At 43.6% G+C, this 24,822-nt stretch overlaps 1 protein-coding gene across 2 annotated transcripts in view; it reads right to left on the reverse strand.

Annotated features, from left to right (window-relative positions):
* Nucleotides 1–24,822, reverse strand: part of LOC131266813 (TGF-beta receptor type-1) — a 70,685-nt gene that overhangs the window by 37,225 nt on the left and 8,638 nt on the right. For both annotated transcript variants that reach the window (XM_058269460.1, XM_058269459.1), the window contains exon 4: nucleotides 1,026–1,238. In XM_058269460.1, coding sequence (XP_058125443.1) covers nucleotides 1,026–1,238 — 213 coding nt within the window. The remainder of the gene's footprint in view (nucleotides 1–1,025; nucleotides 1,239–24,822) is intronic.

Genomic DNA, 24,822 nt, shown 5'->3' on the forward strand with positions numbered 1-24,822 from the left:
CAACCTGTTTCCTGAAAACAGTCGAACCATTTTGAACAATAATAATTACTAAGCCGAATTGGCCAATTGCGATTTTGACGAATTTACAATACAAATCTTGGTACTATCCGATCTACGCAAAATCCTTAAATTGAAGAAGAATAATACAATTCTTCCCATGATTCGACATATTATACGTAATAAAATTCAAACTAAAAGAATAAAGTTAATGATGTTCACCACGCTTTTCTCGCATCGCAGCTCATTAAAAATCTAGAAGCATATTTTGGAAATTAATTAATTTCGATTTTTCGACGCAAACTCATTTTCTCTTACGTACTCTTGTTTGCTTCCATGGTGACATCTTGGTGATGGTACCAAGTTCGCTGGCTCGCAGTAACTCGCCCACGATCAACACAAATATCCTTCTCGTTTTCAGTCAATTTAACACTCCTATTCTCTTGTGTATAGCCGACAGTCAGCCGATCTATGTCTTCCACTCAAAGGTGGATGTTGTATTCGCCTTTGTTTGTCGCTTGTCGCCTCCTTGTCTACCTCCGACGATCTTTTGACAGGCAAAGCAACTCCCCTGTCGGGTGCCTGTGGCTGGGCGGAAGTGTATCAGCATTTTTCCCAGACACAAACATACACATTGTCGTTCACTTGTTAATCCCTGGGAGATCCTGTCACATTGCTCAATCTTCTGTCTGCAATGCGCGACTTTTTACCAGCACCTCCTATCATCATACAGGTCGGCCCTGTTTTCCTATTCTTGTCTCGACCTGACCGTAGAGTTATCAATTTCCATTTGAACTACCAGAGGTTTTCAATTGGATAGGAGAAAAAACAAGGAAATATCTATAAAACTTTACACGGCTCTTAAATGAAAGGTCCAATGACTCCTTTTCGAAGATTGATCCACCAGTCTCCCCAAAATCTGCTTTTCACCCCACGAGCAACACGGATGATGGATTAGGGGTCGGCGAGTGAATCTGAAAGCAGCAACCAGGCTCGGGAAGGGTGGGAAGGATTTAAATTTTACTTACTAGTTTTATTTTTATCCGCCGTCAGTGTCATCGTTTGGGGCGAGGCCGCCTGCAGGGAGGCCGGCGCCAAAGCCTGCGCTCCACCGGCCGCCGGTGGGGAAAAGTTCTCGTTCGAGCTGGAATACTTTCCATGCGACTGCTGGTGATCCTTCGCTTGCTGCTGCTGCATTGACGTATCGTTATCGTCGGCCGTGTGTCGGTAAATCGTCGATGCTGATGGATTTGGCAGATTACATATGAAACGAAATGAAAAAGAAAACCCGGTACTCGTTAGATAACGGATGAGCGGGAAGCAATCTACCGGAACAGGCAAAATAATTCACTTTTATAGGGTCTCACAAAATGCGACAAATCACCGGGTTTTTCGTTGCAAATAGTTACACATCGATAATAAAAAGCATCCATGCCGAAAGACATTAGGGACCCCCGTCAGAACCATCCCAACATAAAATGATTGTTTCGGAAAGATTGTTTCGCCTACCAACCCCTCGGGTGAGTGGTGGCCCCCCATCCCTCGCTGGGACGGAATTATCATGGGGTTTTCGGACCACCTCTAATGACCCGTTTGGGGTGCTGCCTTGAAAACGACGAAATTCCCCAGCGACGTCCATCACATTAAACCGCACGACACGACAGGCGACGAAATGAACATATAACGCGCGCACAACCGTTGGGTTTTATTCAAATTTTATTACCCCAACACCCTGCACACACACACACATAGCCACGCACGACGAGTTTTCCAAATCTATCCAAGTTTGTCAAGCACCGGGACACATCACACGTTTTTCCCCGCATCTCCAGCCAGAGCACATCAGCTTCCGTCCGGTTTCGGCCACGAATTAGGGGACCATTTTTGGCACGGCAGAGAACCTGGGGGAAAAATTTGTTTCGCATTTTAATGTGCCTTTATTTCCCTTTTTCTACATTTTTTTCTCATTTCACACCAACACCATAGTTTGATGACTTTGACCAGTTTTAGGTGTTCAGTTTTTCTACGACGCTTTTTGTTTTCGTTTTCCAACCAGACTAACCACACCTAACGGCATTTCCCTTGTGGTGCTCGATTTCAATGTCAACAGAAGGTTAGTGAACGCACGATAAAACCATCAAAGTCGATGCCCCAAAAATCGAGCCGCGCGTTTTCCTCGCGCTTTCCCCCAGCCCCAGCCGCTCCGATTGACGAACCCCGACGGAGTGTCTGTGCGAATTTTCCTCTCAGTTGTTGCTGTACAAAAAAAAACGTGCGATGGAAAACCTCCCCGCCTGTGCTCTCGTGAGACCTGCTGCTTCCGGCCGTAGGGTCCTGCGGCTTTTGGTTAGCGAAATTTATCATCCACAAAGCAGCGCCCCAGCGGCAGAACACTGCCGACAGTGTATCGTCGGCAGTTGGTGGATGAGCGCACATTTGCACGCCGGTGGCAATTAACTTGATGCGGGCAAACACCACACCCCGCGCCTTCCATATATGCCGGGGGCGGCAGGAAGCGTGCCAGCAGCGGAGCCCAACGTCCCCGACGGCGAAAAGCGCGGAAAATGGAAACCATTGCCACTGGCGCGTTTGTGAAAAACCACCCCCCGCACGCACTCTCATTCCCCCGGGGGACAGATCGAACCGAGCGCGGATGAAAGTAAATGAGGTGGAAAATTTCTCAATTGTAGCGCTGCTCACTGTTTGAAGATTCCATCTGCCAAAAAAGAAACCGGCCCGAGGACGACGACGAGCAGGAGTCGATGAATTCAAGACGTCTTCATCAAGCGGTCCCCCTCGCGTTGCGCTCTGCATCGAAATGAACGCCAACGGCAACCGAAACCGAGGCGATGTAAATTTATCAGTCCTTTACCATCAGTCAGAATCTAGTCACACCTCCGCAGAACTGATGGACTGCCTTCGAACGGTGGTAAATTGCAAGAAAAACAAACCACTTCCCACGAGGCCCATCGTGCAGAAGAACGCGATGATGCTGTGCCGGCAAAGAACAACAACATCCAAACCACGACAAAGACAAAGAGAATGATATAATACGAGAAGACTACTGGGAAATAGCGGAGCAAAATTGTTAAAAAAATAAATACCAAGCGTCTCGGAAAATTTATACAAAGTTAGAACAATTTAAACTAGCTTCAAATTTAACACTAAAATACATTGCTTGGGAATCTTGCCCGAATGCTTTTTAGGGGTCATTTTGACCCCTATTTTTAAAAGTTCTCCTCTAGTTTGGAAGATTTTTCAATTCTGTAAACTGTTACATTTTAGTATATTTATTGACTATCTTTTGGAATTTTTAATTTTTCGATATACCACTTCATCATTCCGCTAGCTCGGTGTCAAGCAAAAAAGATCGATATGAATCGACTTTCAATCCTTATCAATTTTTAATTTTTCAAAATGAAGCATGTAAGTTCAGAAAAAAGTGTGCGCTATAATGCTTATATATTAGGCCATCTTAAAAAAATAACTCCATAATTTTTAAGATAACAAATGAAGCAACAAATTGACCTTGAAGACGTGGATTTTAAAATTTTCCATACGTTGTTTCCGTCCTGTGCTTTGTTCAGTTATTCCGTAAGCGAGCATTGCGAAGCGTTATCCGGGACACGTTACTATTGGAATTGGCGTTATTTTCGATCTTTGAAAATTGGCTTCATTCATGGACCAGGCGTCATTTGTAATTGCAAAAATATGATTTTTTTAATGTTCCTCAACATACTATCTTCCTAGCCCACAGTTTTTTCTGCATTTATATTAAACATTTTGAAAAAATGAAAGTTGAAAAAACTTAACTTCGACCGAGCTTTACACCGAGCTAGCGGAATGATGAAAAAATGCATCGAAAAACGAAAAACGTTATAAAATAGTCAACAAATATACTAAAAAGTAACAGTTCGCGGATTTGAAAAATATTCAAAAACAATGAAATTCTAGCGTTTTAAAAATAGGGGTCAATTAGGGCATAGTCAAGTTGGTTCTCGGAACTGGTCGAACAGAAAAATCTGAAATTTTTGTTTTAAATGTAGTTTTGGATTTTAAGAAAAGCCTTATTTTTTGTAAAAATAAAAATTAAAATCTAAAATGGCGTAGGGGTTAAATTGAAATTCTAGTGCTAAAGCAGTATTAATTGATGGCATCCAATCGATTGCGAATGCGGAAAACCAACACGACGGTAAAGATGGTTGCCCTCCGGTCGGCCGACGTAAATGTATTAGTGAATTTTTGTTCTTTTTATTCTACGTTTTGTTCGTAAGGAGCGCCAACAAAGTAGCAGAAATTACAGATAACATCGATTCTGTGAACACCGGCGAGACGTTCGAGCACTTCGTTCAACCACTTCTACATTTTAGCTACATTTGAATAAAAATCACATCGACAAACTAATGGCAGAAGGAAATGGGTCTCTGTTTCGCCCTCGTCGTCGTTGTCGTCGTCGTCGTCGTTGTTCGTGGTCGTGCCAGTTGGAGCAGCTGTTTCCGTGGTCAACCGGACCGCACCGCCTTCATCCAACTGTACCATCCACCGGACCGTCACACACCTCGGGTGTCCGGTGTTTCGTTCTGGAATGTGCCGGTGAGTGATACACGACTGAGGGTACGTTTGCAGCCACGCAGGGTGAAATCGGCAAGCGGGGGATCGCGTGCATGCAGGTGGAAAGTGCATCCATCAGCAGCAAACCGGAATGATAATGAACTTTTAAAAACATCACCACCGACTTGCGCCGCGTCCTCGTCGTCGCTCAGAGCACCTTCTCTCTCCTTCTCTTGTTCGGAAGAGCCTCTCCGGTGGCCATCAATTATCGTGCAGTACTACGAGTTTGTCGTCACATTCAGGGCGACACAGGGAGCCAGGAACGGCGTGTTGCATGATGAATATCCTGGAGGATTACACATACGCCGGTCGTTCACCAGTTAAGATATGCGCACTCCGACACTCGACAGCGATATAAGAGCAGGATGATTTATTCTTTGTCCTCGCAATCGAACATTGTTGAAGGGAGCGATACGGTTCGTTGGTGGTGCCTAATTGATTGGACTGTCAGAGTGAGTAATGATAAATTGATTGGCGTTCCCTTTGGGAAGTTTGTCGATCTGATTAGGAAACACACACACACAGCACAGAAAACCGAAACGAAATTACGTGAGAGGTTAACAATCGGTTACTCACAAGGTGCATCAAAGTTCGTCAATGGAAATATGTAAAAATAGCCAGCAATTCGGAAAGGCAATGTTAAGTAATTAAATTACCAGCTCACGTACAGTTACACCCTCTACTGTATGTACTTAAACCATTGTCGACTACACTACATTTTCTAATGTAAACCAAGTGTCAACATATGAGCCACTTCTTCCCTTTGTCTAATGATCGCAAAAGCAAACAAATGATAGTGCAGGAAAAACAAAGTGACCTAAAACAACAACACAAGTTGCAATGGAGGCAAAGAATTATGGAAAAAAAGAGCCAGCACGAGGCAAAACTTCACATCACACCACCATCGATTAAATAGTCGCTGTCCGAACGAACCCACCCTTTCCCTTTTCAGAGCAGACAGGAGCGAACGAGAAGGAGTCACGGAGAAAGCGAGAAAGAGGGAGGACCATGAAATAAGGTAAAATGGGTTTGTAATTACCAGTCAAACCCGTTCACGGTGATAAGAGGCACGAGATAAGATAACCGAAGGGCCAGCCAACAACGAGGAAAGGCAAACGTGGAGGAAGTGATTTGAAGTGTACGTATAATTGCACAAATACTATGCCGTATAGAAGTGTGTAATCCGTATAATAGATTGTAGTCAATGTAGACTACAGAGAACTTAAAACAAAAACAAACGATCAGTTTGTCCTCAAAGAGCGATGATTTGAGCGTAGGTCAGGGTTGTTCTTTTTGGGGTTGAAATACAACCTCATTTGCTTGGTTCCCATAGGAACTAAACAGCATTGCACAAACAGTGGCACCGTCAGTCTCTTTGCCGAAAACACTCGACATCCAAAATGTTCAAAGGGATCATCTGTTTACCAACCACTTGAAGTTACAAGGAGAAACCTGACCAACACACTGTCATACGAACGTGGTAAGAAACGATGCAAAAATTATATAAATAACAGCCGAGTAAAGCAGCAGCGTATCGTTTTGATTTATAACTACTCCATGATGACGTGCTTGGATTATTGCTGATATCAACCACTTCCCGGTATTAGACAAAAATAAATTTGGGAGAAAAAATGCGATAAACAGCGAAATGTTCAAAGCAAATTAAACCACTTACGGAAAAAAACATTGCATAATTGCCCGTTAGCCAATAAAAAGAAAAGGGTGTTTTAGTTTAATTAATTAAATTTAATTTTTCCAATTCACAAACTTTTATTACCTCGTTAAATTAGGTTGCCTTTTATTTTACTTCTCAATATGATGAGCAATGACTTTGGTTGATGCTTGACACTCGAAACCTAAACTTCGCTAACAGCGCACTGGCAAACGAGCGTTAAATTGGAGAAGTGTTAAATTAAGCACCGCTGGCCGTTTTTATTTTCGTCCCAACGCAACCTTGTGCCGCTTCGTACCCCTTTCCCTACCACACACTAGACAACAACGCTCTAAGCATGGGAACAAACAAATAAACACAAACATGCTAACCCGATTAGAACGGGAGGTGTAACTTCATCGCACCAAGACGTGCTCTCGTCTTAAGCTTGATAAGGAAGCCAGCGGAACTGACGACGCTGAATGTGTATTTCATTCGTTGTTTAGTTGAGTTATTCTTCCCTTTAATCAACAACAGAAGCACCACGCCGTTATCTGAGCTGGTGTTTAAGAAATTATTATTTTTTTTCCTCAAATCAGTGCCTCGACAATAAGTAATTCTTTCTTTTGCCTTAATCCGGCGACTAATTGAACGTAAAACAAACACTGTACCGGCGGTTTCGGTGTGATAAGATGCTCTGGATTAAAGATTACCGACAGTGTGAGGCTCGTACGATCGAATGGGGCCGTTCCAGGAAATCGAATGCTTCGAACAAGCATCATTCGCGTCACTCTCGGACGGTCGCATCCGCTTCGGGCTCGATCGGCACAATCTTGCGCAAGTCTGTCCGCGTAAAATAGCCTTCAATTTTCCGTTTCCACCGAAATCGAATGCCTCCATGTTACGCAAGCGTTGTTCATGGACATACAGCATGAAGGAGGTTAAGAAATGCCAAACACTTGTCGAAACATAAATCAACGGTAGAACTGATCAAATCTCAGCCCGTCGTTCGAACCCGAAAGGCAAGATATTGCGATGTTTATTCAATTAATTTTTCTCGCTTCACTTACGTCCGGGTTCTTTGAGTGTCATTGAACGAACCTCGGCCTTTGGTCCCGTGCAGCCCCAAATCAAAAAGAAAAGAAAAAACAACACAAAAACCTTCAATCATCTCCGCGGTACAAAATTAAGCATACAACAAAAACCAAAAACGGCCAACACTGGGCGGCAGTGGAATTTCCCTTTTGGGGGCCAGATAAGTTCAAGGTGGTTCCAGTGCTGCCGGCCGCCCGTTTGCAACCACAATTTGACACGCGGCGTTGTAAGTGGAGATCGCTGTCGATGCAAATTACATCCACCACCACCAACCCAAAACCAACCGGGTCAATATTGACCAATTTGAGCTTTGTCCTCGGGCGTGTTAGTGCCGGGCGAGTGAAGAGTTACCCATCCGTCGATCAATCATAAGTTGCTGGGATCGTGATGCGTTTACCACGGGACGGTCCCTCCCTAAGTGGTGAGCACAATGAATTAGAGACTTTACTCTAAGGTGTTGGAGGGTTTTTTGTTTGTTTGTATTTATTTATCTCAACTCCAAAATAGAACGTCTTGGGAACCTTGAGCACCTGCTAGAGATGTGCCCACGAGACATTAGCATAAGATTTAAACAAACAAAAACCACATTACCCGTCATGACTAGAACCAACGAAGCTCATGTTTGTTTGCATTTCATTAGCTGACGTTTGATTTCTGAATAATAATATCTCCACTGATTCGGATAGTTTTTAAAGTACACAGAACTATGCTTTGTTCGATACGTCTAACGAAATCATTCATTACTCAAACGAAAAAGCTGAGCTTAGGCGTTTCATCGTGTCGAGAAACGAATAAGAATTAACAATATGTTGAAATTCGCACTATAAAAAGAAGCAAAACAAATCTATTACTTTTAAGTGTTAGAAGTAACAACTCTTTTTGAGGATTTGAATCAAACTGATCATTGGTTACGATCTTTTGATTAGTTTTTTTTTTGTAATTTGAAAACGCAAAATGAATTGTTAGTAGCCACCGAGAATTAAAACAGGAATTAAGATCCCAAACAGGATTGAACTAAATTCACTGTTTGACGTTTTAACACAAGAATACATTGCTTTGGAATCTTGCCCGAATGCTTTTCAGAGGTCATTTTGACTCCTATTTTTAAAACGCTATAACTTCACTATTTCAGAAGATTTTTTAAATCCGTAAACTGTTACTTTTTAGTATATTTGTTGACTATTTTTTGGCTTTTTTTTTAATTTTTTGATTTATTACTTCATCATTCCGCTAGCTCGGTGTAAAGTAAAAAAAGAACGATGTGAATCGATTTTCAATCCTTTTCAACTTTTATTTTTTCAAAATGTATCATTTAGATCTAAAAAAAGGGTGCGCTATAATACTTATATATTAGGCCACTTTTAAAAAATAATTCCATATTTTTAAGATAACAAATGAAGTCCCAAAATAAACCTTGAAGACGTGGATTCCAAAATTGTCCATACGTTGTTTCCGTCCTGTGCTTTGTTCCGTTATTCCGTACGCGAGCATTTCGAAGCGTTAACTTTCTAGCGCACACTTTTTCTGGATTTACAATATAGATTTTGTATCCCCTAAAAACATTCTAGAGATAGTCAACTTGGCTCTTGGTCTTCTTTTTGTAGAAATTTGTAAACATATTCAGCCATTTTTTTTGAGATATTAAAATAGAAAATTACTTTGGGGTCAAAATGACCCCAATTTGGATTCTAGTGTTAATACCTGACAGGAATTTGAAACCGAAAATCGAATCAAATCAAATCGAAACAGATTTACAAATACTTTGTTTTATTCATTAAAATAAAATCATTCAATTCATCAGTAACTTTCTCACTCAACCCGTTCGTCACTACAAAATTGTATCGCTTGACTCAAGACAATCGTTTGTCTGTACATTATTTTGGTATTCTGTATTTGAAAAAGGGTGTATGTAACCGTCGTGCGTATCTTAAGGGATTTCCACCCCGGAAAGTGGGAAAGGCAAACAGTGAACAGCAAAAGGCTAAAACACATCCATCGCCTAATGCTGACGCAGAGCAATACCATGATTATGATAATGGCTACGGTTATATGATAATCACACCATGCAAAGCGCTACGCAAACTTAGGCTGATGTTGCTGCTAGCGATCTGACTGCTCCGGTGGAGAGGCTGGCGAGGTGAACCTTTTCACATTTATGGTTACGTTTTTCTTCCTCGGAATATATTATTCCGGCTTTGCTGGACTTGGCTGGGGATGAACATCAAGTGACCCTTCGCTCGTGGAGATTGGAGGCAGTGCTGTTTGCACAAAAACCGCGCGCCTGCGGTGACGGGAGGGAGGAGGTGGCGGCAGGGGTTGGATGATAGGAAAAATTATCAAACCAAACCAGCGGCACCGTGAAGTTAGCATAATTTGTCGCCACGTCGGGGCACGAGGAGACAAAAAAAAACAAGCGTAATGATAGCAATGAGCGTCAAACACTTGGCGTATAGCGAAGGAAAGAAGCGAACCCCGACCGGAGACCATTATTGTGGCCGTAACAACTGTCCATAAAATTGGATCTAGGAGCCGGAACCTGCGTCGTGGGACAAGTGAAAACAATAATAGAGGAAAAAGAACGAACCGTCCTGCTTAATCTTTATATCGCTGTTGTTGCAAGTTTGCCTGCCCTTTGTTCGTGTCATTTTTGCATTGCGAGAGTACTTCCTTGCAACCATTCGTAACGATGGAACCGTTTGCTTCGGCCATCAGTATCTGCTTTTCCTGGACCCCGCAACAAACGCTGGAACGGAGAGAAATATGGCTTGCGAAATATACATCTCAAACATCATCTCCGGCACCAGGACTCAAGGAAACGATCATCAAACATGATTTACATCATAAACCCCGACGGGAGGTACGTGGCCATCGTCTTAGGCAGCCACTTTCCGTGCCATCATTTCCGCTACGCGCGTTGGCGGTGAAAAAAAAAAGAATAAGAAATCATCGTCGAAAAAATCCTTACCCTCTCCGAAAGGAAAGACTTCTACCTTACCGTGGCAGCTTTGCTGTGGCATTCTCCTTTACCATTTCTTCGACTCCCTCTGTCAAGATGGTGTCGACGGCACGATAACGAACTTAAGGAGCCCTGGTGAGTACACTCGTTTTTGTCTTACTTGTTCCCCATCGAACGTTTTGTGCGGATGGCGTTTGGATCGTGGACTGCAGATTTCCATTTATTTGAATTTTCATACGCCTCGGACGCGTTTCGTGCTTCTGCTTATTTCATCAATCGCCTTCTTAACTCGATGTGATTTTATCCTTTTTGATGTTCGTTCTCAAATTGAATCGCTGTTTATTCGCAAAAGCCAGGGCGATCGGGGCAGAAATGTTTCTTGCCGAGATTAAGTATTGCGCAGAGCAATCGTTCGTACTTTAGAACTTTGCTTTGGTGTAAGAGAAATTAACTGAATTACTATTATTTTTTATTATTTACGTTACGGTCGTTACGCCAAGAAGGTAATGTTTTATAGCTTAAACGATTTATGATCAGTTGATAAAACTACAACTTTCCAACTGGATTTCATACGGGCTGTGTCTCAATGAAGAACAGGACCATCTAAAGCTAGCCATAGCACCGACTTTAAATTATACATTTTAAACATATACATAAATTTAAAGCCGTGGCCGTGCTGGTGTCGAACCTGCAGGCACGTACTAATGCGAAACGATTTTTCATACTAGCGTGAAAATTCGCTGCTTAAAATTTGATTCTCTTTGTTTTTCCTAACCATTCCTGCTTTTGGCGTAGAATAAAACGAAACGTTTTTATGGCAAGAAACATTTTTTTAGGAGAACTTACCATCACCCCGGACGGTTTGAACCAAATGCCGGTGACACAAGACGATCTCCGGGACGTGAGAAATGAATTTAAAAATAAATAAATGCCGGGTCATTGCTGGGCAGAAAATCAAACTTTTCCCTCCCGATAAACTCCCTGACACGAATGAGAAAGGGGAGAGAAGGGGAGGATACGGAAGAAGGTTCGTAAAAAGCTCGGAAACACCAACTTGTGCTGTGGAGCTTTTCTTCGTGGCAGCGAAACGGAGGTCGCCCTGCAAAAGCGACCGAGCATCGACGTGATTTGTTTTTTTTTTCGTTTTTTCAATCTTCGTTGCGTCCAGTTTTCCGATTCCATTCGGAAATACCTAACGACGCCCGAATAAAACGACTTCCCATAGATCATTCTTTCGGCCCCACAGCCGGAAAAAACAGATGCAAAAATGGTGGCCAGCAAAGGTGAGGGACATTCGCGCTCTTCTTTCCTTTTAATGGAACGTCGCTTCCTAGGGGAGTGGAAAACCTGTCTCGGGCGGAACTTGCTCGTTGACCTATCGAAGCAGGTTTCCCACCTCGAAATATGCGCGCACACGCCGTAGCAGAAAGCCGGTATGTTCATGGCATCATCCCACACTACGGTGCATCCCGAAGAAGTCCCAGGAATGGGTAGGTCAGCATCCGCAGAAGCAAATCGAACCGGGCAAAGGACACGGCTTGGACGCCTCCGGTTGGGCAGCAACAGGAACAACAATCACGGTGTCTGACATCACGCGCGGCTCGGTGCCCTTGCGTTTTATTATGCTGCTGAAGGCAACCAACCTTTGCCCCGTATCGAGTGTCACTCGTTTCAACGATTTATTTTTTAATAACGACTTTTATCGTAAATTTTTCCGCATACTTGAAGCAGAGTGTCTTTTTTCTTTCCTACATAGTTATTTTTAATTTAACGACCCCTTAACGGTCTGTTCGAGTTGGAATCTTTCGACTCTCCCCATCCCACGATGGAAAACTCCTCCCACTGAATGATTCACAATGACTTTGAGAAAAAAAAACCTGGAGTTTATTTGAGTACCTCAAAGTTGATCCCAACAAAGCAATGAACGATGCTGGAAATGACAAATTTTTAAAACATTACCACTCAGTCAAAACTACCTCTTCCAAATAATTTATTTTACTTTCAAAACTAGCAAAAGGTTTAATTTTTCAATCGAGCCCAACCGAATAAATCTCCTTGTGGAAGAGATAAACAATCAAATTTACCCGCACACCCCGAACCAAAAACCAACCGAAGAATTTCATTTTGCTTTCCATTTGCGAGAAGGTTTAAAATATCTGCGTGGTAAATGACGAAAACTTTCCAGCCACTTAAGCCCCTAAATGGTACACGACCCGGGCCCTCCGTTTCGTCGAATCCGATTTCCGACGATAATCCCTTCAGGAATGTGTGTGTGATTGGGAGTTTGCGTATGAGCGCAAACTTATGCCATTCGACACATGTATTTATGTTTCACATTTCGCTGCCGGAGTGAAAACGAAACACATCGCATCGCGGCAAGTTTGAACAAACAAATTCGTAAATAAAAGCTACACGACAGAGATCGTTCAGTTTGCTGCTATTTGCTTGTGATTTAAATGCATGAGAATTTTATTTTTCTTACGTAAGTATGCATTAAGGGGATATGCAAGAAAACGTTATCAAAGGATAACTTTAAGGTTGCCACAAATATGTTTATGTTAGTTCTAATAATAAAATGTAAATGTAGACAAAAACACATTTTTTTTATTTTATACAATTTTTGTAAATCATCGTCGCCGCTTGAAGACTTTGGAACCGAAAAACGCAAAAAAAAAAATCCTGTCGTGCATTTCGTTTATGTTTTTCCGGAAAAAAGGTCCAGTCTACAGCCAAGCCCCACCGCATGATTGGTGAAAGTTGTTGTTTCAGCAGCGGTCAAACGTGGCGGCGGTGGTGATTATAATGACGGTGCTAGAGCGAACCGAATTCTGGCCCCAAACCTACTCCTCCGACCCCGGACCCCAACCCGTCACTCAAAAGTGACCAGACGCAAATGGCAGAATAGAAACGTTTGCCGTCTCGAGGCAAACAGTTCCTTTTGCGGGTCGGCTTAATGGCGGAAACCGCGCTGTTTTCGAGGGCCACGCCACGTTCGGAGGTGCCAGTTTTTCGTCTTGTTTGCGCGGTGATTTAGTCGTTAGGTTGATTGATATTATTAGTTTGTCGTACTGTGTGCATTGAGAGCGTTCACTATTGAGTCGCGTTTTATTTTTGTCTTAGTTGTTTTTGACTGCCACTTCGTCGGTATAGTGTTTCTCATTATTGATCAACTATTTTTCGAGCCGTGTTGCGTTTATTGTTTGTGGAAGGCTTTGAGGTTTTTCTTGAACTATATTGCTAGTCAACTTTATTTCAATTCAATAACCTGTATTAACAAGTTACATCCATAATTTTTCAAATGATACTATAACGGTAGCAGCATTATTTTTAACTGCACTTGTGGGTTCATCTCGAATGAAGTTCTTCAATTCCATTGGTACGAAACAGATCGCTAATAAAAGCAACAAATATTACTTAGTTGCTAATAAAAGTAACAAGCGTCTTTTTTAATGAAATCAAAGCAATTCATTAGAATGTACCCACCATGTTGAACACCCTTTGAGTATCGACATATAAAATCAATTGATGCTCTGACTTATTCCGAGATCCGAACGTTCGAGATTTACGTTCGTGATTAGATATTTGATATTACCAAATCCGAATTCGAGATTTATCAAGGAGTATGTCGGTATATAAAGGTGTTCCACTTAATGATCTGAATAAACCTTTGGCGACGTTTAGTTAATTTGATTGTTATTTTTACTTTTGAAGCGATTATAGGTACGAGAGTGCCATCTACCACAGTGCTCTCTGGCACTCCAGAACCGAAAGGAAGTAGATCGGATAGAGTGTGGCCATAGGGAAACGGGGGGAAATGGGGGGTCCGCGACAGCCGAGCGGTAGCGCCGGTTAGAAAATCGTCTCATGAGCGCCGGGGTTCACTACCTCGACGGCATGGGTTCGAATCCCAACCGAGACCGGACCCTCCCCTGTACGAGAGGACTGACTATCCACGTACAACAGGGAAACAAGTCTCGTAAGCCCTTAACGGACAGGCATGACCAAGAGGTCGTTACGCCAAGAAGTAGTAGTGCCATCTACGCACATTACAAGGAGAGTAGTATCATTTTACATAAATTTTATCACGAAGCATTTGGTATTAATCCTCCTGTATAAGCTTTTGGTATTAATATTGAAATGAAATTGAAATTGAAAATTTTTATTTCTTCTTGGTAAATTTTCAACAAGTCACCCCACACTCGATTACCATTTTCAAGACAGCTTCCAACAAACATCAATCTAATACAAGCAACAAGCAAATACAATCACGTGAAAATTAGCACATCAAACAAAGAAAACATACAACTTACAGTGCAACAAAAAAAGCGCCCGACGCCAGACTCTCCCGTCAATCATCTTCATATACCGCACACTAATTCCAATAGTTGCGCCTTCTTTACAATCGCGCACGAGTGTTGCACTCTCAGCTAGCGAAGCAAAGCATAGCGCATTGTTGCACCGGAACGCTGGTGCGCGGTTTGCAATGTGTGCACATTCTCCGCCGCAGTCCCCGCCGTCGCCGTGTAGTGCACCATGTAAACATACTTGAACTTGCCGGTTTTCACACGCGACCCCTCGGCCGTCGATGCGCTCACAACGCAGACACCGATTCACACACATACACGCAGAGACACAGACAAACGGGCAGGATTCGGTGAGCAATCGATGCCGGCAGGAGCCACCGCAATGGCAATGACCAAGGACAAAGAAACCGAAACGAAGGTTGCACAAGGTGGCACGCGGAGCAGAAGGAATTGGAAACCACAGAAGTGCAGCATGTAGAGGAAATCGATGGAAAAAAAATTTTGGAGTCTGAGTTGAAGGTGCACCCGCAGCGCGTGTGTGTGGCGCAAGTGTCGGTATCCTAGTTTACGGAAAATGGAGAGAAAACCCCCTCAAACGTTCGGCCATAAGTTACGACGGGAGATAGTTTGAACACCGGTCCAATTTCAACTGTTTCAGGTATGCACTTGGTTTGGTTTATTAGTATTTAACCTTACTGTTATCGATGGTCATATTTATATTATGCAATTAAACACTTACCAGGAAAGTTATTGTTAGATTTTCTAATGTTAGACGATTTTAATAACATTTTATTAAAAATAAAAAATGGAGACTTTACGCCTACGGCATACCCGATGTCATTGTTTTAAAGGTCAATTTTATAACATTCGAAACACACTTACCGCAAATTGATATCTAAATCTTAGTAGCGGTATTATGTTGTAAAGGTAAAAAAAAAGTGAACTTCTGCTCAAAACCCGAAGCTCAGCGTGAACGTTCCACCGCTTCCTGAAGCATATGCCCGAGTGCGTGTAGTGTGCATCAACAATGGCAACAACAAATTACAACCCATCCCCCCCATCACCCGGCACAATGGACACGGCGCCCGCCTAATGCAGAGGGTCGCACACCGAAGGAATCAGTGTATCCTTAATGTCCGATAATAAAGTACACCCATAAAAGCCAAATTGAGCGTCGTCGTTTTTCACACGGTGGTAGGTGAGAAAAAAGGGTTGGGAAGGGATGAGATGGATGGTCAGGTGGGTGCGGCATGTCCAGAGAGGCCATCACCGTCGTGCAGAGAAGGACCGGTTTGGAAAAGTCAAGAGTCGGCAAATCCTCCATCGGACAAACGGGCCAGAAAAGCAAGCAGACGGGGTGCGTGGTGAAGATGCGGAGAAACGGCAAAACTTATAAACAAGGATCAAGACACAGTACGGGATGCGCTCTTCGCCGAACCCGAGCAGAAGATGTGCGCCTTGAGATGGCCCCGAGAAACTGGTTCGGCTTGAAAAATGGCTTCCAAAAAGCTGGAAAACTTATTTTCCGGTTACCCCTTTTTCCGAGGGACGCCGCAATGAAGGCGATGCGAAGCAGGTTCATGAATAAACCAAGCGCATTTTGTAGTGCGCGACACACATACACACGGACACACACGGAGGAGTCGAATAAATTGAAACAATACCAAAAGGGCTGCAGCAAAGACAAAACAAAAATGAATCTTAAAACTCGCAAGAAACTCCGGCAGCAAGTGTGCTTGGGAAAACATGCAAAGCGCGCACTCCCTCGGCGATGGACGAGTGAAAATACAACAACACGGGTGTAAAACGGGGACAGGGAGAAGAAAAAAGTAAAACAAAACGGAGATATCCTTTTTCCGAGTATCCGAAGCTAACACTAAACGGATGAAAGGCAGATAAAACCGGGCAAAATATTGCGCGCTTATATTTCCGTTTATCCCCGACACCGCACACCGTTCGTTGTGGATGTTTCATTTGCTGAACTTTTCCTCCTCTTGACCTTTCCAACCCCCCGGCCCGGTTGGCCGACAGCATTCCTGCTAATGTTCCTCACTGGGTGTTCGTTCTTTCTTCGTCCAATATCCACTTTGCTCATGGTCCTTCCCATCCCTCCTGACACACTACCCGGCTTCTGGGACGGAAAGGTTCATGTTATGGAAACATTGTCACACTGTCATGCGGGATCGCTTTTTCCTGCTTGCATTTCTCTTTTATTTTATTTTTTGACCCTTCCCCTTCGTCCGTGCGTTCGAGTCCCGGTTGGGAAAATTCCCCAAAGAACCAACCGGGGACAGATGAGCGGACGAGCGGCGCGAAAACCGAAGGGACGGATTTCGACACGGCGATAAGCCGGGCAGCAAACACTCGGTGGGAAATCACAGTGCCGTACTTTAAATATTTTATTTTATTTATCTTTCGACACTACAGGCGTAAAAAAACAGGCCTTCCCCACTCTGCGTTCAACCCCCGCGCTGCAAGTTTCAAGCACTTGTTCTTCGTCGGCTTTGCTTTATTTGGTTCCCCCTTTTCCTTCCATCCCGTTGACCGGTCAATGTCAAGGAGCAAGCGGAAGGAAGCGGACCGCCTTTTTGGTCTTTATTTTTACAACACAGATTTGAGCTTTCATGTTTTCATTCCACCCCAGCATCCCCACACCCCAGCAGCTGGTGGTTCGCGTTCAGTGTCTTTGGTTTATTTTAAATTATTTTTATTCCTTTTATCGACCCCCAATGAGGTGAAAACACAAACACACACTCTAAAGTGGGCGAAAGAAGCTGTTTCCCATTTTATTTCCCTGTGTTGCCTACCACGAAATGTCTTGTTTCGATTTGGAAAGATTTTTGCAATGCGGGGCAACAAATTTTCCATTGAGAAGCAGGTCTGTTAATGATTATTTTACAAATGTAAAACAGGTATCCGATTGATACTTTTGATTTGTTGAGACCAATATGATTCTGCAAGAGCAGGGACAGAAAACGAAAATAGGCCCTGAATGAACAACTACCACTGGTTTGGTTTTGGTTGTTTATCATATTATATAATTAAATCTTTTCATATGACTTATCCTTTCAACATTGTTTATTACTATCTTTTTATTTATTATTTAAAATATACACTTTTTTTGCAAAATATCAAACAATGTTTTCCGTCTGACAAAATTAGTTAATCGTGGGTTTGATGATAAATTAACATGCAAAACGACGCTTAATATTTCAAAGTCGTGACCACTGGCAATATTTCCTCACCGGTTAAATATTGGACCGGCGCTCCGTCGTCCGGAAAATGACCACGCAATGGAACCGGAAATCATAAAGAGGATAATGAACTTTTGAAGCTGCGTCCCATCCAGCAGACAAGCACCTCCAGCTCCAGCTCCAGCAGCTCCAGTCGAAGAAGAATAATTAATTTTCCATTTCCCAGGAGGGTTCGAGTGGGAAAGCTTTCAGTCGTGTGCGCTTGTGAGAAGCGCGAAAGGTGCTAACCTCGTCGTTATATTCCAAACGAAGGGCACACATGCAACCCTTGCTTGCTCGAAACAAAAAAAATAAATAAAGAAAAACCGAACACCAGGCAAAGGGACTACAGCCAGACACCAACGCCACCCACGCTTCCAGAGAGCCGCCTATCAATCCGTCGAAATAGATTCGCTTGCCGTTCATTCCTCTTTATGATAAATCGAACAAAGACACGGATACGATGGCTGCGAGGCTGCGACTCTTCGTGGTGGCCGGCACCGTTAAGCAAGTTGCGTGTGGAAATTTGTTCGAAAAAATTGAAAACGAAAAACCAACCCCTAGTACGACGTGAGGTACTGGGCGTCTCCATTGGCACCGCGAGTCGTGAGGCGGAAGCTTTTCCGGGATGCCTTACGCCGGTTTGCTATTGCTTCTCGAGGGAGGGAAAAAATGGTTGCGACGGTGAAAAAAGCATTCAAACCACAACCCCGAATGATCCACCCGCACTTTCATTCACGCCGTGGTAGAAAGAAAAACTCCGTTTGCTAACGGAAGCCGTGTTTTCCCATTTTTTTTATGTTTCTGTAGTGCACTTCATCTCGCGTACGATACGGCAAGGAAGGCGGCGTACACTCGGATGCGTACAACTGCAACGTTTGTAGCGTAATCGGTGGCACGAAGACAAACCTACACCCGCACACTGTTCTTCAGCACCGGAAGAGGCTGCCGGTTGGTACGGCCGGTTGTTTATACACGGGAGCAATTATTTCTCCATCATTTCAGCGTACGAGCGCAAATGATTTGCGCATGAAGCATGTGGTATGGCACAGTACGTACAGAATAATTAGGAGAGGATTGCATACACCGTGCACGAGGGCGGGCTGAGATTTATCGATTTTTTGTGGCAGTGATCTAGAATTATGCAAGTCTGCTCTATTCCGAGCAGAGCCATTTTGTATTGTATTTTTACGGGAAAAAGTTCTTTTAGTGATTCGGGAAGGCGTTCTATTTAAAATTGTTCAAGATCCATATAACAGTAATATTAATTTTACTTAAAATCTATTCCTCAGTACATCCGGGCAATTGAAATTGATGAAAATTGTGTCAGGTTTTTGTTGGCAATAGAAAATTTACGCAACGCAATCCGTAAAATGATTTCCGTTTCACAAACTGTGCCCAGACATACTCGTCTCGAGCAATTTATTCGAACGCACTATCTTTGGGGGGAAGGGGATATAGAAACACTCGGAAAAAAGAGTCAGACCGAGACAGTCCCAAACGGCAGCAGAATCACCTCGCGTTTCCTTCCACGTTCACCCAGAATGCAGAGACCAGTAGTGGTGAAAATACGCCAAGGAAAGGTTAACGGAAAGAGGAAGAGAAAGTTAGAATGAGAGAGAGAATAAGAGAGAGAAAAATAGGGAGGGAGGGGGAAGTGAGATACGCACTGCACAAAACAAACGAAAATAAAAAAAAGGCTTTTCCTCGGGGTCACATACAGTGACGAAGGGCTCGAGGGATGCTGGGAAAAGGAAAAGGAAAGGAAAATAAAACCGCCCCCGTATGATTGTTGGAAGGGGAACCGCCCCCGCATAAGGAAGGGAAAACGTAGGAAGCACGACGTCATCGTCACCCATCGCGCCCGGAGACCGAGCGGCAATAAAAGGGAAATGACCTTTCACAAACGTCATCCGTCATCTTGTCGTCTCCCCTTTCTTTGGGCGAGGGTGTTTGAGAGGGAGAAGGGAGGACGGAAGGAACGCACTGGGGCGTACGCATAAACGCCACACGCACACATACGCACGTTGGGCAACGATTGGAGTCTGTTGAGCCGCTCGCCAGGATATGACAGCTGGCGATGGGAAGCAAAACGGCAGACGTTTTCTTTTAACTCAAACTCAAAACGACGCCACAAGGATGGCGGAAGCCCGAGCAGAACCGAGAAACATGCCTACTCCAGACAGGCATAATGATAATGCTCCACTCTTGATGGAGTCGTGTATTTTTGCTTTCGAAAAATGATGTTATATATTTCATTTTACAAACCATGTGTAAAAAACAAAACAAACAAATCAAACTACCATGTGGAAAACTGAGCAAACGTAATAAGAACATGCAAAAGAAAAGTGGAAACAGATTGCTCAAGGGAAAAGCACAACACCAGCGACGAAATATCGAACTAACAGCACCAAAGTGGTAAATTGTAAGACCGAGGGTACGATGAACTCGTCCTTCCTTTCGCAACCGAGAAGTCCACTTTGATATAGGCAGAGAAATGAGCTTATCGAAAGAAAAAGAGGCGAAAAAACCTCTCTCCGGAATGGAGACGGAAAAAGGGAACACAATTGCCGATACAACGAAACAAAAAAAGCCTCCGAGTTCCCAAGAGTGGCGGAAGGAAATTACGTAATACTGAAGAAAGCTCCCGAAAAAACCCCCGAAAAGGAAGAAAGAAAAGCAACAATCTGACAGCTGAAGCTAACAAACTTGACCGTATCGAACGCTCCCGACTCGGGGGGATTCTGGCTCGTTGTTTTTCCTTCAGGCACCCATATTTTCTTCCTTCTTCTCCCCTATCGCTGTACCGCCCCTCTATCGGCGCCATTAAGTGTGGCCCATGTTTGTCTGCTTAATGATTTAAGGACATCTTTCCTCCTTCCGCTATTCGGTTCGCTTCGGAGACGGACATCCTTCCGTGTGTCCTTGGCCGGCGTTTGGGCGCTCTTTTCGTTACCGATCTTCTCTGCGTCGGGACCGAAGGACCGAACTCCCTTCTCCAATTCCCAAAAATGAGATTAGAAGGAAGCAAACCCCCCTTGGCAACCGAAGGCGAGGGAAAATCGAAACGATGCTCGGAGAAAGAAAAACTAGCAAAAACAAGCGCCGCTCCGATCAAATGAAAATGAAATGAATCCAGCCGACAGCCGGCGACGACGCCAACGCCGGTCGGACAAGGGTTGATGTCTCTGGGGGACAAACAAATTTGTGAGAGGTTGATTTGTTGCGGTGTTGTGCCTTCCGACTTTCGGTGAGAGACGATTGGAGAAGATTTTTGTTTCGTTTTTTAAGACCATATTTGAGCCACCACCACCATATATGAAGGAGATTAGTCCAGGTTTTTCCCTTCGGTTGGCTTTCTTTTTCCTAAAATTGTATCTCGAATTTGACATTGGTTTTAGCAAATAGAAAGGACCGGAGCGAGTAACATCAAATTAACTTCCATCTTTTATGCAACCGGTCGATCCGGCCCCTGCCTTCGGAGGTTGGTTTTTTATTAGGAACCGGTCTGCCACACCGGGGCATAATGCGATCAACGATGGGAAACACATCGGAAAAGGGGTATCGGGAAGAAAACCGAAACCATTTCCATCAGAACCAGGCTCAACAGTACGTCAACCCGTTGGCGAACGAAAAGCTTGTAGCTCCATTCTTCCACACCTCAGCGGCAGAGTATCTAAACCGAGACCATTAGGCGATGCTTTCTCCGGCTGCCAATTGGTATGTCAATTTTTGCCACCCTCTCCTCTTCTTCCTACCCTCCCCCACCGAGGTTACCCACCAGTTGCGCCATACAGGCACGAAAGAAATCAATAAACGAAACCACTCGGGAGGTAGTTGAACATTACTGGCGGCAAAACAAGCGTTTTTCAAGGAACAAGGATCGACCGCTTTGCTAAACACAGGCTTACTAAGGCACGCACACACATACACACACACATACACCCGGTTGCATTAATTCTTCGACCAATTAGAGAGAGGGAAGAGAAAGACGATGAAAAGGCGTGAGAAATGAAATCAATTAACGACTTCACGAGACGATGTAAAACCTCCTACTTACATCGTTGGTGGTGTTCGTTGTTGTGCAGAGCCACTCAAAATATCAATGCTGATTTGCTCGAGACTCAATCAATCACTTATTACCCGCGTGCTCGTGACGTTTGGGGAAATATGCTATGTTAAAAAAACAAGGAGTTGTATAAAAACAGCAGCCACCTGAACCTAATTTCCCCCCCGGAACGGAACAACAATGGGCTGATGGTGGGTTTTCAATTACCACAAATGAGAACGGTGTTACTTTGGTGCAGGGTGTGCGTTTTGCCAATTAGTGGCGAACAGCAGCGCTCGCAGTCTTCGATTGAAAGTGTAACATAAAGACGAACACGAAAAGCGGTAGAATGATTGACAGAATTGGAGATAGTGATTAACAGACGCTACAAGCAAAAGGAAAAAGGAAAAAGGAAAATGGATTTGGATGCACATTTCACGAGTGTGCGTTCGCGTGCGCAGCATCCTTCACCCGAAACGATGATTTATTGCACCCGATTCGAGTTACACTTTATGTGTAAAAACGAATTGAACTAAAGCTGAGATTACAACCTTCGGAACAATGTTTCCACTTCCATCGTTTCCTTTTTCCGGTACTTTGATCGGCTATTTTATTTTCTTCTTCCTTTGAATCCATAGTAAAACGCATCGAAAAAGTAAAATGTATTTTCCACCCGACTGCAACTGCACTTCCCATCGCTGTTTTAGAGAGAGGAGCCGTTGAGGGGACGGGTGGTATAGGAGGGAAAACTTGTTTCCCGGAGCGTACTACACACGCACGTAATCAATCATTCCATCAACACGGGGTTCTGTTATCGGTTGGATTCGACACAACGCAACGCCATCGAGTAGTAGGGCTCGTCCATCCCTCCCCTCTCTGGGTTGTTGTTCTTCCTTCCACTACCCTCCCCCTTTTGCCCGGTGGTCGTGGAACGCTGACCATAGACAGTAAGAGGTTGTTAATTGTACGTTCACGTTTGCTAGGAGCGACAACGAGCAGCCAACATCGCGCAGGAAGGCACCAGTGGCTCGGATCGGGGAAGGAAAATCGTGAGGCTTTTCCTTCTGGTTGATCGCACACACCGGCGCAGCGTGTGATTTTTCTCCACCATACACAGCCCCTTTGGCGGTGTTAAATGTAGATACGCGTTCGTTGAGGAGTTTACGACCGAAAAAAGGGTTTCCTACAAATCGCACGATCAAGGGCTCCATAAATAGCCTTCCCATAAATAAACATTGGACGTTAAAACATTCGCAAAAAATGTATATTCAGTTGGAAATTTATTTGGATATCAATAAAGTGAAACAAATACTCCGCTCTTTAATTATGCAGCAAAATATACTCGAATTAAGCAATAACCACAAACACACAATCACACTCATAAACATAAACCCATTCCGCTCGGCCAGCAATTGTTTCAATTAGTTTGGCTTATAATTTGATAGTTACGGGAATACCTTCATGATGTTATGGTTGGGGATTTGTTTATTTTTGGTTTTCGTTCGCATATCTTTCCGCACTCTTTCGCACCCTTTGGCCGTGCTTTGCCGCGGTGGGTGCAGTTATGATTTGCTTTTTCACTAATGAGTCTCTCTCCTCTGCTGCAGTCAGTGCACCGGTCGAAAGTAGCAAGAACACGTGGGTAATTAAAATAGCAAACGCTCCACCAGAGCGCGATACGCGGGTTTGTGCGAAAAGGTTCGTACTTTACTGGAAGGGTTGGCCCCTTGTGCTGCTGCTTTATGGAAACAAATAAACGCACAACACTCGATATTGATACCTTTTCTCCCTGTTTTGTACGGGAACATTGAACAAAACAACGATACAGTTTGTGTTCGCCTTAGTTGATTTTGTTCTCAGCAAAATTATTTATCGTAATGATTTCAAAAATTTCTTCAACAATCATGCTAGAAATGTATATTTTTTGTACAGTATCACGACTATCAACCTATACATTTTTCTGTTTTAACAAGTTGACTGCCATGACTATCATTTTTGATAGCCCGCTGTCATTAGTTCTAAAATATTCGTTTCGTCTCATAAATAAATGAAAATGCAACATAAACATTAATAGCAGTAGTTGCAACTAAAACACTAATAGTAGTAATATTAAAAACTAATTCTTTGGGGAGCGGAGTCTTTACTCAGCCTTTGAAAATCGTCGATTTCCGAGAATAAATGTTATAGACAAATTTTATCAACAAAGAATTCAACAAAAAAAGTGTGCTAAAATCGCTTGGCAGCCAATGTATTAATTGTACAGTTCATAATATCATGATAAAACATGTAATGATGAGAACAAAAAAGTATAGTTGCATTATAAAACAAGCAAGTTGTGATGAACATGGAAGAAGTGAATCGCTCCTCAGAATATGTTTCCTCAACACCACACGATGCAGTGATGCACAAGAGAAAAGACCTTATGCCACCATACATAGCCATGGTGGTTCATGAACTGTGGCAGATTAAATTAGCACAACGACATATGATCGTTATCCGTGGTCAAGCGAGGGAGAGTGGTTTGCATTCCGTTGTTTCTACGCCTCCTGGAGCGGTGGGAGGGGGGGCACAAACCCACACCCACACGCATAATGGTCCGATAAATGTGCTACAAATCTGTAACGCTCATCATCGGGCAGCATTAAGAGCAACATGAGGAAGCAAAGCAAATCATAAGATTAACGCACTTAAAACCCACCCTACCCGACGAGAGGTGGAGCTATGGTGCAGCTGCCCACCGTCTTTCGCTACTGCCGCACCCATTTTTGGCACGTACTGCGAGTAAATTACTCGATTTGCGAAGGAAATATGAACCGTAAAGAAACCCGTCGGGCAACGGAAGGTTTTTCTACCGGAGACAACCCGAGGCAAGTAACAGGAGAACAAGGAGAGCAGTGACGGGGACGGAAAGGATCATCCCGTGCGCA

This window comes from Anopheles coustani, chromosome 2 (assembly GCF_943734705.1).
Source record: "Anopheles coustani chromosome 2, idAnoCousDA_361_x.2, whole genome shotgun sequence".
Classification (NCBI taxonomy): Eukaryota; Metazoa; Arthropoda; class Insecta; order Diptera; family Culicidae; genus Anopheles; species Anopheles coustani.